The 17,211-nt window shown below is 38.8% G+C and overlaps 1 protein-coding gene across 1 annotated transcript in view; it reads left to right on the forward strand.

Annotated features, from left to right (window-relative positions):
* The window catches only part of LOC150085166 (nucleoredoxin-like), a 90,304-nt gene that overhangs the window by 19,359 nt on the left and 53,734 nt on the right, over positions 1–17,211 (forward strand). The window contains exon 2 of the mRNA XM_090373856.1: positions 7,710–7,964. Within this exon, the coding sequence (XP_090229982.1) occupies positions 7,710–7,964 (255 nt within the window). The remainder of the gene's footprint in view (positions 1–7,709; positions 7,965–17,211) is intronic.

A 17,211-nucleotide genomic window follows, 5' to 3' on the forward strand; every position in this document is an offset into this window, starting at 1 on the left:
GCTAGTGAAATCTGTTATAAACTGGTAGTAAACTCGATCTAATTGCATTTGCGATTATACCGATTGCTGGAATTGTGTTGGTTTTTACGTTATTATGGTGAAATGTGTTTCCCCTTCACTGATATAAAAAACATAAAAGCAGCAAAGTTGAATTTTGTTCATCTTTCGCTCTCATTCTCCGCCGTCGCACCGTATATCGATAACATACGAAAAACGACCTTGAAGATAGTGGGCGGCAGCGTTGCCAAACGAAAAAATCAAGAACCGCGTAACTCCGAGTTCGCGTAAGTCGGGGTATTACTGTACATGAATTTTTCTAGCAGGGATAAGGAAGTGATTATCCCCTTGTATTACGCAATGGTCAGGCCACACCTCAAGTACTGTATACAAGTCTGGTGGCCTCATTTTAGGAATGATGTTGAGCTGCTGGAACAAGTTCAGGGAAGGCCAACAAGATTAGTGAATGGAGCAAAGGGTTTCTCTTACAAAGAACAGCTTAAGTTTTGCAAATTACAGTGTTTGGAGATTAGGCACCTGTGAGATGATCTAATTGAGATGTATAAGGCCTTGAATGGTTTGAGCAAGCTCAATGCTGATGGGATTCATCCTCTTACCCCGATTAGTCGCTCGAGGGGACATATTCAAATTGAGGAAAGACAGTTGTAGAATAGATGTGCGGAAATTTTCCTTTAGCCAGCAGGTGGTTGATTGCTGGAACAAACTGCCATTTGTCGTTGTAGAAGTTGACAGCTTAAATAAATTCAAGGCAGAACCAGACAAACATTTGGAGCTAATGGATGGGTAAAATGGGAAGGATTTTTTTTTTTTTTTATGGCTGTCACTGTATAAACTTGCTTTGTTGCATCATATGCCTCTACTAATGCTATATATCCTTGTTATTAATTAATTATTATTAATTAATAATTATTATAAATTAATTAATATAAAATAATTAATTAATTATATTAATTAATTATTTTATTATTATAAATTGTTTTAGATAAGATCAGCAATTTCCTGAAACACTTCATCATGAATGGTTGGGTAATTTTTACACTTTCATGCCTTGAAAGTGTAACAATCAACAAATACAACCATGATGTGGTTGTATTTGTTGGCATATAATCACAATGGATATTTGGAACATTTAACGTCTGTACTTTGGCTTTATTCTAAGTTACCAGGATGAAGCATGGTCACCACACTTTATTTGTACTGCTTGTTCAATAAATTACATGACTGATTGAACAACAAGAAAATAATAATCATCGTTTCCATACCTGTGATGTGTAGAAGCAAGAAGACAGTGATGGTGATTGTTACTTTTGTAATGTGAATATAACTGGATTCTCGTGGTTGTGCTTGTTCTTTGTGAGACCAATTCCTCACAATAACAGTAGACTAATTATAGTACCTTCACATCATAAACTAGATTCATTAGAAGACGAAATGGATTTCGACGAAAATATGATGGCCAGAGACCTGAGAACTTCAGCTGATCCTGAGACAAATTGAATGACTTCATTAGAGATCTATTTCTCTCTAAAGATAAAGCCAAACTTTTCACATCAGGATAAAGCGAAATGGTAATTTGGTAATATTCTTTACAGTAAAGGGTTTGCTATGATATCAGTGGAGTTTTGAGGAAATTGTCACAAAGTTTGAATTTTGAAAGCTCTTCTCCTGCATAATGGGAATTTAAAGTGATTTTTCCCCATTGCAGTTCAATATAGTACTCACAATGGAATGCCTATGGGGAAGCTGTTCTACCACAGATCATTACATTCAGATATGATGGCTTCAAAGAAATGTGTGAGCCAGGAATGAGTAGTTTTGTTTGTTTTTATTTGGTTTTTAGGAGCATTAGCAACTAAGGCCATATTGCTCCGGGATATGCGGTGGTCATTCCCTGACCTTTCCGCATCCTCCATATGTGGTGGTGACGGGCTCAAACCCCAGTCTAATCAAGAAGCATGTGCTACGCACTGCTGCTCCTTCCCACCTGGCTATGGAGGCACCGAGTAGTATGCAATGTGTTCCATTAGTGGTGCCAATGAATATTTTCATTTTACCTCTACACATTATACTTCGCCTAATGAAGAGTTTTGTAAAAGTAATGAGTAAGATGAATTTGAAAGGATTTCATTAATTGAGAAATTTCCAAAGACTGAAATGCCACAAAAGTGAAAGAGGGAATTTTTGTGGGGCCTCAAATTAGAGAGCTTCAATAAAATGAAATATTTTAAAAATGCTGTAGTATATTAGAACTAGAAGCATGGCACGATTTCAAATGGCTTTTTGGAAACATTTTGGGTAACCACAGGTCTCATCCTCCATAAACAAAGATGAGGTTCAAAAACTGCTCAGTGCATATAAAGAAACACTGAAACTTCATTTCTTGACTCATATTTAGACCTCTTTCCCAAGGCGCCTCCGTAGCCAGGTGGGAAAGGAGCAGCAGTGCGTAGCACACACTTCTTGATTAGACCAGGGTTCGAGCCCGTCACCACCAAATACGGAGGATGCGGAAAGGTCAGGGAATGACCACCGCATATCTCGGAGCAGTATGGCCTTAGTTGCTAATGCTCCTAAAAACCAAATAACAAACAAACAAACCTCTTTCCCAATAACCTTGGAAAGGTGAGGAATGAAGTGGAAGTGTTTTTTTTTTTTTTTTGGTTGATGCTGCATAAGCTTGCTTTCTTGCATCAAATGCCTCTACTAATGCTAATATCAAAATTATTTTTTGCATCTAGTACCTTCATGACCACATCATAGTATTTAATCAAATTGTTCAGACAAGACTTCTTGACAATGTCTGAATTGCTCTGTCTGAATTATTACTGCTGTCTTGTCTAGATGATCCTGCAATGCTTCTTTAACCAGGGACTCATTTATTTTCCCTGGAACAGAAGTAAAATTAACAGGTCTGTAATTACTCATGTCATCCTTTGATTCCTCCTTTGTGAATTCGAGATACATTTGCACATCTCCAGTCTGTGGGGACTTCCATTGAGTTCAAGGATGCTCTCAATTATGGCTAAGGGTTTGCTTTCTTCCTTTGCTGCCTCTAATATAATTGGATAGATCCCATCCACCCCAGGTGCCTTTCCTATGTTTAACTTCAACAATTTCTCCTTCACTTTGCTTTCAGTTATTACAAAATCATTTAACTTCCTGTTAGAGTTTTATAAATATCTGCCCCTCTCTTCCTTGAATAACTCCTCATGTGTGAATGTAGATGAAAAATACTCATTTAGTTCGGCATCTATCTGAGAATGATCATCTACAGTCAACCCATTGATATCAAGTGGACCAATCTGATTCAACCTCTTCCTTTTAGAGTTTATAAAGAAGTCTTTGCTGTTTTTCTTTTAACTCTTTACCAAAGATTTTTCATAATTGGCCTTTGCTTGCCTAACCTCCTTTGTGACTTGATTACAGACTAGCTTGTATTTACTATAGGCTTCTGTGTCGCCTGACAATTTAGGTACATCCCATGTATTTTTCTTCTCTGCCATGAGTCTCATTAGTTCATCTCACATCTAGGTGTCTCCCTAGCCAGGTGAGAAGGAGCAGCAGTGCGTAGCACACGATTCTTGATTAGACCGGGGTTCGAGCCCATCACTACCAAATACGGAGGATGCGGAAAGGTCAGGGAATGATCACCGCATATCCTGGAGCAATATGGCCTTAGTTGCTAATGCTCCTAAAAACCAAATAACAAACAAAAACAAAAAAAATCATCTCACATCCACATGGGTCTGAACCTAGAACAGTATTTCTTCGTTGGAACAAAAAGCCTAGTAGCTTGCAAAATTACTTCCTTGAATGCTTTCCATTTAGAATTTGCTGTTGGTAACATCAGTTGGTCCCACTGTACAGAACTGAACTGAACCTAAAAAATCAGAGACTACTGTAGTCGCCTTTATGAAGCAAAAACTCTTCCCTTTACTCCTGATGGTAGTTACATCTTTAAGTAAATCCCACATATGTGATTACTGCCACCTATTGGTTCCTTTATCTGTAAATTCTTAATGCACGAATAATCACTGCTGATTATCAGATCAAGAGTGTTACTCCCTCTTGTTACCTCTCTAACATTCTGCTGCTGCTGTAGAAAACAATCTTCCAATAAATCCACAAAAGCCTTGCTAGTGTGCAAGTGATCAATCTACAAGTTTCAGTCTATACCTGGGAAGTTAAAATCCTCCATTATAAGATACTCGGATTTACTGACCCACTCTCTGTATAATTGTTCATTGTACTCACAGAGTCATTAGGCCTATAACAAACTTCTACCCTCATTTTTGCTTTCTCAGTGCTTATGTCACACCAAACTGACTCAACATTGCACTGTCCATCTATGTCATTTGGATGCACTTCCTTAGATTTTGTTTGTTTCTTAATTAACACCATAACCCTCCTCTTTTCCTATCCTGTCTATCCTTTCTGTACACATTGTACTCCCCAAATTCTAATTCTGCATCCCTTATATCTGAGTGGCACCACATCTATGATATCCCAACAATATCTGCCTTGGATATTGCAGTTAGTCAGTTATCTTGCACTCCAACTATGAAATTTGTCTGTTATTAACTATCATTGGTTTCTAGGGATTGTGCTTCATATTGATACAAAAAACAGCAACCTTTTTGGCATGAGGGCTAATCCATGAGCAAAAAAATGTTTGTGGGCTACATTATAAATAATATCTATATTTTTTATTTATCATTAATGACAGTACAAGTTGATAATGCTGTCAAACAAGTGCAAGAAATAAGTAACAGGAAGCCAACTGTTTATAGATCAGTAGTGTATAATCTCATTGCTCCTACTCTGTCAGATACTGACTGGAAGGACTGTGAGTCCTTCCAGTATGCAGGGGGCCATTGTCAGTGCCACATTATATCAAGAAGCTGGGTATAATCTTGCTGTGTACACCATATCCAAAAATTTCATTACTTCATATAAGTACCTCCCCTACCTTTTCTTTACTGCTGAATACGTCATAAATAGTCAAGCTAATAGAATAAACTTAACTGCTAAAAAAGCTAACCCCCTCAAACACATTCTCGTTCATTTCACAAATATATGTGGTCTCAATTTCAATCTCAATGATATTCATTTCTACTTAGAGCTTGCCAGTCACACTTACTTTTTCTAATAGAATCCCAATTATAGGTTGATTCAACCACTGCTCATCTCAGTTGCCCTAATTATTTAAGCTTTATGATTCGTTTCACTCCACAGATGGTACTTGTGCATATGTCTACTCTGATTTCCCTATCAGAGACTTAGTAATTTGGAATCTGTTTCAACCTTCTCTAGCTTAAAATCTTTCAACCCCCATTCTGTCAAATTCATCTATTGCGTCTATCGACCTCCCAATTCCATTGATCACTTGGAACCTATTCCTTTCTTTGAAATTTGACTTTCTCCAGTCCAACTTTCCTGCGAGGAAATTTTCCTTATTAATTTTAATATTCACAACTCCATCTGGCTTCAGTTTTCTTATCATGCAGACCCAGCCGATTGAGATTCTGTGGCTTTTGCATTAGTGATGATCTCGTACAGATTGTTCATTTACCTCTTACAATACAAGACAATTCTAACCACACAGCCAACACTCTTGAACTTCGGCGACTCAGTAGCCAGGTGGGCAGGAGCAGCAGTGCGTAGCACACGTTTCTTGATTAGACCGGGGTTCTAACCCATGATCACCAAATACGGAGGATGCGGAAAGGTCAGGGAATGACCACCACATATCCCCAGAGCAATATGGCCTTAGTTGTTAATGCTCCTAAAAACCAAATAACAACTCTTGAACTTCCAAGTATGTGGCCGAGGTGAGTGGTTATCTAGGCACCTGAGATCAAAAGTTGGTGACAGTCTCTTCACCAATGGAGCCTTTCTCTCAAAGCTATGCTCAGCTTTGTGTTGTTTGGCATTACCAATTTGGAAAATGATATCTGTAAGATTTCTGTTCTTCTTTTCTTGGTTGGATTACTATTTTAAATCTTCTGATATCAGTGTTTGATCAAGTCGTGTCAGTGAACTTATTCTTGTTGGGATGAAATCCTTTATTCCATACCACCTTAAAATCTCATCCCTCACTAAACCTGGGTTTTCCTACTTAGGCTGTTCAAGATAAGAATGTTGCATATTGCAATTTGGTTTCATCTAAATCTCCAGGTTTATGTTCTGCCTACACTAAAGCTTGCAACAACTGTAAAGCAGATAATCAGTCAAAACTAGATATTGAACAGGCTAACAGTAGAAAACTTGCATCTTTTTTCCAAATGGTAGTTAAGCATTCTGGTCTCTTGCTGTTGGATCCAACTTTTGCCCATCTGCATACTCTCACTGTTCAATCCTGATGGTTCTGTTACCACCTCATCTAAAGATAAAACTGATAGCATCCTGCTTTTCTTCTAACTCTTGTATTGATGATCTTGGTAAACCACCTCCTACAATCCCAGTATAGTTCACTCAATGCTTCCTGTGGTCTTCCCTAATAGCCTTTAGCTGCTGTTGCACCGTAAAACCTCCAATAATAACAACAGCTCACTACAGGTGATAGATATTTCTGTTTCTTCTAACCTTTCCACTAATGCTAGTCCCCCAATGTTCAGTTCTTTCTCCTACTCTACTCTTCCTCATGTTATTAATGACCTTCTTCCACTGATTGGAAATATCCTATCCGTAGTTTTGCAAATGATAGCATATTGCATTCCACCTTCCAGTTTGAGAAACATTGCCCTGCACAAACAGCTTCAATTTTTTAAATATACACTACAAATTCCTTAAATGCTGATCTCCAGGTAATTCTCTAATGGAGTAAAGATAACTTAGTTAATTTCAGTTCTTCTGAAACTCAGTATCTTGCAAAAGGATTCTTCTGTTCCTATGCTTATTTTCAGTGACACTCAGATTTCTAGACAAGATCGCATATCTCTATTAGGTAATCAATTTTTCTTTGCATAAAGACATCACAAATATTGCTTCCTCTGCATTTAAAAAACTGGGTTTCTTTTTGACCCTTGGCATTATTTGTTTTCTGAACAGATACTCACTCTGCACAAATCTCAAATACGCCCTACCCTGGAACATTATTCCCACATCTGAGGTACTGCTCCATAACACCTCTCTGGCTTCTAGACTCCATTCAAAGAGAGTTGTTGGGTTAATTATGAATGATCTTTTACAAAATCTCTCCACTCCCTGCCTCATAGATGTTCTGTTTCTCTTACTTTCCTTTTTTATAGATACTTCCATGGGGACCATTCTTCTGCATTGGCTTGTATAATTCTCTCTTAAAAACCAGTCCAAACACATGCCGCAACCAATCAACATCCATTTACTGTTCAACTTCAAGCTGATAGAACCAACTTTTTTTTTTTTTCTTTATTTGCCCCTTCAATTTCCATGTTCTGGAACAACGTTCCTTCACACATGTTTTCTGAAAATTACGGTTACAGAAATTGAAAAGTCTAATGTTGGCAAGTATCTTCTTTAATTTTCTAAACCTTTATCCTATACACAGTTCTAAATATTACAGGCTCTAATGCCTTTCATGTTTGGGGTTTTCATTAAAAAAAAATCACTTTTAGTTACTTTATTTCATTAACATAATTAATGGAAATGATATTTAAATAGATAATATTATTCAGTGTTAAATAATATATGTTTATTTGCTTTCTATTCAGGTACGTTTAACAAGAAGATTTAAGGTACATAGCATTCCTAGTTTTGTACTTATTGATGGATTGTCAGGAGAAATTGTTACACCTCATGGGCGAGATCATATTGTTGAGGATCCAGAAGGATGCAATTTTCCATGGAGACCCCGAAATCCTGTAGATGTATTAAAAGAAATAAAATTTATTAGTAACGAAGAAGGCCATTACGAATTTGAGACTTTGGCTGGATGTATAAAAGGCTTGTACTTTTCAGCACACTGGGTAAGAGTGATTTTTCTGACATTTCATTAAATAAGTTTCTTTTATTTAGCAGAAATTTTAAATATACTGTACCTCCGTGAATTAGGCCATATGTAAGTTGTCCAAGTATGGGGACTGTACCTGAAAAAAAAAAAGGCATTGAGCTTCTTAATAGGGTCCAATGGTGGACAACCTGCTTAATGTTAATGAAATCTGCAGAAAGGCACCCCTATGAGGAAAGGGTTTGAATATGTGGGCTACAGAGCTTGGCAAACGTTGCCAAGCTCTCAATCAAGTTCCGTCTAAGGCACCTTAGACGGAACTTGATTGAGATCTGTAAGGCTGTGAAAGGGAAGAGTAAAATTTACAAAGGTGAAAATTTCACCTTCATTCATTTTACTCATTTATGAATATTCCAGAATTAGAGCACCAGGTTTAAATTACGGGAAGAGAGGTTTTGATTGGATTATAGTAAGTTTTCTTTTAGCTAGTGAGTTGTTTACCCAGTAAAGCAGTATAGGGGGTGGATTAACCTGACAGGTAACCCATTTTTACTGCTTTACCAGGTTAACATTCTTGCAGTTAACTGATAATCAATGATTAAAAATCTGAAAGTTTTTCTCCTTCCTGAATATAGTCAAACTTTAACTGCAATAGTTTCTGAAGTGATTTTTTTTAAACAGTATTCATGCAGAAATGCCATGTGAGAACCTAAAGATTGTGGTAGCCACCATCTTTGTTACTATTTGGCTTTTGCTTATAGAGTGGCATGGTACTGGACAAGCACCAATTGCAAGCGTCATGCTCGATACAGTCGAGCTTTACACTTGCATGCCAGTACACACAGTGACGTGACTCTCTAAAATGCTGTTTTAGTTCACTTTCTGCACGGGCCATATAAAAATTATTAGTGGGCTGTAGGTTGGACACCACTGGTGTAGGGAATGTGTTAAAACCGCACGTGGTATTTTATCTATGATATAATATCGGTGTGTAGATACACCATAGACAACTCTTAAGAAACTACAAAGTAGTTGTTGTAGGCATCATTTGCTCTTTCTCATATTGTGCTCTGCCTTCATGACGAGTTGCCGTGATATTGCACTACCTCGAATAAGTAACGCTTCACTAATAGAGAAGACTATTGTTACTTATTCTCAGTGAGTACCACCACCCAGACATGTTTCAAGGCTATTGGCAATTTAATGTGAAAAAAAACCCATTGGACCAGATCTATCAAACAAATGAATTATAAAATTCAAACCATTTGTCCCTATTAGACTTAGAAAAGCAAAAAGGTAGAGGGAAAGTAATAGTGGAAGAGGAAAAGAAACATGTCGAAGAATGAAAGGGACAGTAACTCTTCAACTCACACCACTCAAAAACTCAAATTCCTCCAATAGGTAACGCTTCCCCAGTAGAGAAGACTATTGTTACTTATGCTCGGAAACTCCGTGAATATCAGGCTCCCCAGACATGTTTCAAGGCTATTGGCCCATCATCAGTGGGTGGGCAGGTACCCTGGTATTGCAGGCTGTTGGCCTATCATCAGTGGGTGGGCAGGTACCATGGTATTGCAGACATGACAACCCATTATGAGAGATGCCAAAAGGTGTATATGACAATATTTAAAATAACTAAATGCACAAGGCATAATACATTAAGAGTTTAATATCTATATAATATCGGTGTGTAGATACACTATAGACAACTCTTAAGAAACTATAAAGTAGTTGTTGTTGGCATCATTTGCTCTTTCTCATATTGTGCTCTGCCTTCACGACGAGTTGCCATGATATTGCACTACCTCGAATAAGTAACGCTTCACTAATAGAGAAGACTATTGTTACAACTGAGGCCTCCGTGGCCGAGTGGGTAGGAGCGGGAGTGCAGTAGCACGCGCTCTTTGAGTAGACCGGGGTTCAAGCCCGACTGCTGAATACGGTCGAACTGCCAACCCGCACTGGACCAGCGTGGCAGATTATGGTCCATTTCTATCAGCATGAAAAGTTGAGGAGGCTTCCATCCTGTTCAGTGGGTTGATAATGGCTGCACTTTACTTTACTTTTTACTTATTCTCAGTGAGTACCACCACCCAGACATGTTTCAAGGCTATTGGCCTATCATCAGTGGGTGGGCAGGTACCCTGGTATTGCAGACATGACGACCCAGTTGTGAAGATAATCACACAATATGAGAGATGCCAAAAGGTGTATATGACATCTCTCATATTGTGTGATTATCTTCACAACTGGGTCATCATGTCTACAATACCAAGGTACCTGCCCACCCACTGATGATAGGCCAGTAGCCTTGAAACATGTCTGGGTGGTGGTATTCACTGAGAATAAGTTAGCATTAGCATTAGTAGAGGCATTTGATGCAAGAAAGCAAGCTTATGCAGCATCAGCCAAAAAAAAAAAAAAAAGAAAAAAAAAAACCACTCCCACTTCACCCCTCTGTTCGTTCAAAATACCTGTCCAGCTGAGCCTTAAACTTATTTAGGCTATCAACTTCCACCACAAGGGATGGAAGTCTGTTCCACCAACCAACCACTCGCTGGCTAAAGGCAAATTTCTGCACGTCTATCCTACATCTGTCTTTCCTCAATTTGAATTTATGCCCTCTCAGGTGATTATTCTGAGCAAGAGGAAGAATCCCATCAGCATTGAGCATGCTCAAACCATTCAATGCTTTGTACACCTCTATCAGATCACCTCGCTGGTGCCTAGTCTCCAGACACTGTAATTTGCAAATCTTAAGCCTTTCTTCGTAAGAGCACCCCTTTGTTCCATTCACTAATCTTGTTGCCCTTCTCTGTACTCGTTCCAGCAGCTCTACATCCTTCTTGAAATGAGGCCTCCAGGCCTGTATACAGTACTCTAGGTGTGGCCTGACCATTGCCTTATACAAGGGAATAATCACCTCCTTATCCCTGCTAGAAAAATTCCTATATATCATTGACAATACAGCATGAGCTACTCTTGCAGCCCATCTGCACTGCTCAGAGAACTTCATATCTGCCTGCACAACCACCCCCAGGTCCCTTTCATTCTCTACCACTGTCAGTGTAGTACTTTACATTTGTCAATGTTAAACTTCATTTGCCACCTCTCATCCCATCTGCTCAACCTTTCCAGATCCTGTTGCAGCAGCATAGTGTCAGTAGTGTCCTTGACAACCCTGCCTACCTTTGTATCGTCTGCAAACTTCGACATTAAGCTTGATATACCATCATCAATATCATTTATGAATACAGAAAACAATAGTCTTCTCTATTAGTGAAGCGTTACTTATTCAAGGTAGTGCAATATCATGGCAGCTCGTCGTGAAGGCAGAGCACAATATGAGAAAGAGCAAATGATGCCTACAACAACTACTTTGTAGTTTCTTAAGGGTTGTCTATGATGTATCTACACACCGATATTATATAGATATTAAACTCTTAATGTATTATGCCTTGTGCGTTTAGTTATTTATCTATGGTGTACTGTAAATTTTCTAGCAGGTACAAAGAGGTAATTATTCCATGTAACAATGTGGCCTTGATTAGGCATATTATAATTATCGTAACAGGACTTCCCAAACTTTATATAGCAGGGACTAGTATTTATCAGTACTGGCTTTGCAGCCTATAAATATAAATGCTTATTTAAAAAAGTGAAAAAAAATATCAAAAAAATTTTGCTCTTTATTTAATCTTATAATAATGTCATTAATTATATGTGCACTTCATGACTTTTAATTAAATAACTAGAAGAAAGCTAATGTGAAGTATGATGTTCTTTAACATCTTATAGCAGCTTTTTCTCGTTTGTACCTTTTTTTGAAGAAAGCCAAACCCAAAAAATTAGTAATAGTATTCACCATATAATGCAAAGAAGCCACAAGCTTTTGATGCACTGGCAAAAAAAAAAAAACCAAGTAGATAAGAAAATGCAAATTATATGCTTCCCTCCTCACCTGTGTGAGGAGGGAAGCATATAATTTGCTTCATAATAAAAATTCATATAATTATGAATTTATTCAAACTGTCAGCCTCATTCATATAATTATGAATTTATTCAAACTGTCAGCAGTTTGTTCCAGAAATTCAACAAGTCGCTGGCTAAAAGAAAACTACCTACAATCTAATCTAAACCTCAACCACTGTAATTTGAATTTATGACCCTGAGTTCTGGAATTCTTTATAACTGAGAATTCCACCTTCATTCATTTTATTAATCCCTTGCAGAGCATTATAAACTTCATTCATGTCACCTCTGAGGTGCCTGGTTGCCAAGCAGTGTAGCCCACATAATCAGAGTCTGTTCTCATACGGTTGTCCTTCTTTCAAGAAGCTTAATGTCTTTTTTCATATGACGTTTCCATACCTGAATGCAGTATTCCAAATGTGGTCTTACAATTGCCGTGTACAGTGAACAGGATACCATTTGATAAATCATCGATAGGACACCATGTGCTTTCCTGGCTGCCTGTTTATGCTGTTCAGAAAACTTCATATCTGCCTGTGTTGTATCTCCCAGATCCCTTTCCTCCTCCACTGTTTTTAATTCAACCCCACCAAGTGTACAATTTATCTGAGTTGCTATTCCCTAAGTGTATGACCTTGCATTTAGCAGCATAAAAACATAGCTGCCACTTCTCTGACCATCTTTGAAGTCTGTTGTAGACATCCTGATGAAGTGCTGTTTGACACTGATCATTAATGACTCTGCTAATCTTTACTTCATTTGCAAATTTTGACATCATGCCTTCTATCCTTTTATTGATGTCATTTATCAAAATGAGAAACAACAGTGGTCCAAGAACTAGTCCTGGGCCATGTACCACACTTTGGGAAATGCTGGTATACAGGATTGGAACACCCATTTCAGTAAGTCTTAGTGACGGTGAAGGAACTCATATGAGGACGTCATCATATTACTGTTGAAGAAATTTCCATGGTGCACAAGATTATTGTTGATTCAGCATATGCTATCATTAGTAAGTTTCAAAATTTTTCACTTTTGAGATAGTAGTAGTAGTAGTAGTAGTGGCACATGATGCAAGAAAGCAAGTGTAGGAGCTTATGCAGCATCAGCCAAAAAAAAAAAAAAAAAAAAAATCACACCATTCCCTCCAAATGCCTGTCCAGTTCCTCCTTAAATTTATTTAACCTATCAACTTCTACAACGACAGATGGAAGTTTGTTCCAGCAATTAACCACCCGCTGGCTAAAGGCAAATTTCCGCACATCTATTCTACATCTGTCCTTTCTTAATTTGAACTTATGTCCCCGTAGGTTCGTAATCTGAACAAGTGGAAGGATCCCATCAGAATTCAGCGTGCTCAACCCATTCAAGGCCTTATAGACCTCAATCAGATCACCGCGCAGGTGCCTAGTCTCCAGCCACTGCAATTTGCAGAACTTAAGCCTCTCTTGGTAAGAGAATCCCTTCATTCCCCTCACCAATCGTGTTGCTCTTCTCTGTACACGCTCAAGCAAATCTACATCCTTCCTAAAATGAGGCCTCCAGACCTGTACGCAGTACTCAAGGCGTGGCCTGACCATTGCCTTATACAGAGGGACAATCACCTCCTTTTCCCTGCTAGCAAAAGTCCTATATATCATTGACAAAACCCCATGACCCGCCCTAGCAGCCTGTCTGCACTGCTCAGAAAACTTCATATCTGACTGCACAATTACTCCCAGGTCTTTTTCATTTTCTACCACCTTAAGTGTAGTACCACACAGTTGGTACGTTTCTCTGGGATTACTTCTACCCATATGCAGTACTTTGCATTTGTCAAGGTTGAACTTCAGTTGCCACTTCTTAGCCCATCTGCCCAAATTATCTAGATCCTGTTGCAGTAGGACACTGCCATTACTGTCATTAACAACCCTGCCAACCTTTGTGTCATCTGCAAACTTCGACATTAAGCCTGATATACCTTCATCAATATCATTGATAAATACACAAAACAACAGTGGACCCAACACCGAACCCTGTGGGACTCCACTAATAACATTAGTCCACGAAGAGCAGCACCCATTGATTACCACCCTCTGTCTTCTCCCACTTAACCATCCTTTTATCCATTGTAGCAACTTACCCTTAATACCATTCTGCTCCAATTTGTACAGTAGTCTTCCATGCGCAACAGTGTCAAATGCTTTCCTGAAATCCAAGTATATGATATCAAAATTATTTTTTGCATCCAGTTCCTTTGTGACCACATCATAATAAGCAATCAAATTTGTCAGACAAGACTTTCCCTTAACAAACCCATGCTGTGTTTGAATTATTGCTGCAGTCTTGTCTAGATGATCCTGCAATGCATCTTTAACCAGCGACTCCATTATTTTACCCGGAACAGAAGTTAAACTAACTGGTCTGTAATTACTCGTGTCACCCTTCGATCCACCTTTGTGAATTGGGGACACATTTGCACATCTCCAGTCCGTGGGAACCTCCCCTGAGTCCAAGGATGCTCTCATAATTATGGCTAAGGGTTTGCTTAGTTGCTTTGCCGCCTCCTTTAAAATAACTGGATAGATCCCATCCACCCCAGGTGCCTTTCTTATGTTTAACTTCAACAATTTCTCCTCCACTTTGCTCTCAGTTATTACAAAATCATTAAGCACACTGCTACAATTTGATAACCTTCTTCCATTTTCAAATTGTAATAATTCCTCACGTGTGAATGTAGATGCAAAATACTCATTCAGTTTGTTTGCTATCTGAGCAGGATCATCAACAGTCGAACCATCGATGTCAAGTGGACCAATCATATTCATCCCCTTCCTTTTAGAGTTTATATAAGTAAAGAAATCCTTGCTGTTTTTCTTAGCATCTTTTGCCAAAGATTTCTCGTAATCCGCCTTCGCCTGCCGAACCTCCTTTGTGACCTGATTACAGACTAGCTTATATCTGCCACAGGCTTCTGCGTCACCTGATAATTTATATGCATCCCATGCATTTTTCTTCTCTGTCACGAGTCTCATTAGTTCATTTGATAACCATTTAGGCCTAAACCTTGAACGATATTTCTTAATCGGTATGTAAAGTCTAGTAGCTTCCACGATTAATTCTTTGAATGCTTCCCACTTAGAATTTACTGTTCGTAACATCGTCAGTTGATCCCACTGTACAGAATTTAAAAACTGTCTGAGACCACTGTACTCCCCTTTACGGAAGCAAAAACCCTTTCCTTTACCCCTGACGGTAGTTACCTCTTTGAGTAAATCCCACTTCAGCACACTGTGATCACTGCCACCTAGTGGTTCCTTTATCTGCAAATTCTTAATACACGAATGATCACTGCTGATAACCAGATCAAGAGTGTTACTTTCTCTGGTTGCCTCTCGAACATGCTGCTGCAGAAAACAATCATCCAATAAATCCACAAAAGTCTGACTAGTGTGTGAGTGACCAACCCACAAGTTCCAGTCAATATCTGGGAAGTTAAAATCCCCCATTATAAGACATTCTGATTTACTGGCCCACTCTATTTCTCTGTACAATTGTTCATTGTACTCATACAAGTCATTAGGCCTATAACACACTCCTACTCTTATTTTTCCTTTCGCAGTGCTTATCTCACACCAAACTGACTCAACAGAGCACTGTTCATCTATATTAACTGGGTGCACTTCCTTTGATTTTATGTTTTTCTTAATTAACAGCATAACACCCCCTCCCTTTCTGTCCTGTCTATCCTTTCTGTACACATTGTACTCCCCAAATTCCAGTTCAGCATTCCTTATATCTGTGTGACACCACGTCTCTGATATCCCAACAATATCCGCCTTTGATGTCTTGACCAACACTTCAAATTCATCAAATTTATTTACTATACTTCTAGCATTGGTATACATGCTCCTATGCCTATTCCTTGTTACCCTAACACATCCCATATACCCAACTATTCCATGATGACTGCCATCCGTCCCTGAAACCCCCAACACCCCTCGCTCCAGGTCGCTTCTTATTCTAATAGAAGTTGTGCAAGAATCACCTTCACCTCTGCCTGCGGTTACTGTTAAACTATTAGTCTTTGTATCCCCCCAAACTAGCAGTTTTCCGACCCACCTAACACTGCCTCGATAGCATCAGCAAATATTCTTGCACCCTTTCTATTTAAGTGTATCCCATCCCTGTAGAAGCAATCTCTCCTGTTAACAAGTACAGTCCAGGCTGAAAAAAATTCTACCCCTTGAGCCTTGCACAATCTTTCCAGGGCCGAATTGATCGACAAGGCTCTCATCATGTACTCCCTCCTATCGTGTCTGGGCAGAATTGCAGACACTTTCAAATTCAACCCTATTTCACGGCTTTTTTTCAACAGTGACCTGTACTTGTTGAGTAATTCCGCCGGTCTCCTACTCTTAATATCATTAGTGCCAACGTGTACAACTATATCACCTTTTGTGCCCTTGAAAGATGATATCCGCTCTACAACGTCATCAACCTTTGCCCCTGGCAGATATACCCTGGTCCTGTTCCACCTATCCTTTTTACAAAATATATTCCCCGTCTCCCTGACAATAGAGTCACCAACAATAACTAGTTCCTTTGGGACCAGCGCATTCTGCTTTGGAGATTGCCGCTGTGTTGCCTGATGCCCAGGAGTGAGCTCTGGCATTGAGTTGGGCAGCTGAGAGCCTGATGGGCCCCTCAATTTAGATCTTTCGAGGGCATCCACCCTGTCCTTCAAACTCTCATATAGGCCCATAACAACGCTGAGTTGTCGCCTGATTTCCTTACACTCCTTACATCGCGCACACACAAAGACATCCCCCATGGCAATATCATGTTCCGTTCCAGAGAGTTCGGCAAACATTTCACAAGTTGCACATTTTTTTAGGCTGTGATGCGTTGGAGAATTGCCCCCCTCAGTTCTCCCCCGATTCACAGCACTCCTGCCACTTTGTGCCCGTTGCTTTGCTGCTCTAGTCTGGGGCATGGTAGTTTAAATTAATAAAATCAATAAATTAAATATCAATAGTATTTGAATAGAAACTATTAAATAGAAACAGTGAAGCGTATTACTATATAATTATGCGTTAGAGCTACCTAGCTACCTCAATTAAAAAATTTGAATTCCTTACCACTATATCCAAAAACAATGGCTACAAAATGGAACGAAATAACGGTTTTACCTATCGTAAGTAAAATCCACAAAAACTCTTTATCTAAATTAAAAATAAAAAATAACCAGCGTAACTATAACTATATGACTACTTATTAAGTACAATATAAAATAACAATCATGTAAATAAAAG

This window comes from Mastigoproctus giganteus, chromosome 5 (assembly GCF_048544385.1).
Source record: "Mastigoproctus giganteus isolate SK-2022 chromosome 5, ASM4854438v1, whole genome shotgun sequence".
Taxonomy (NCBI): domain Eukaryota; kingdom Metazoa; phylum Arthropoda; class Arachnida; order Uropygi; family Thelyphonidae; genus Mastigoproctus; species Mastigoproctus giganteus.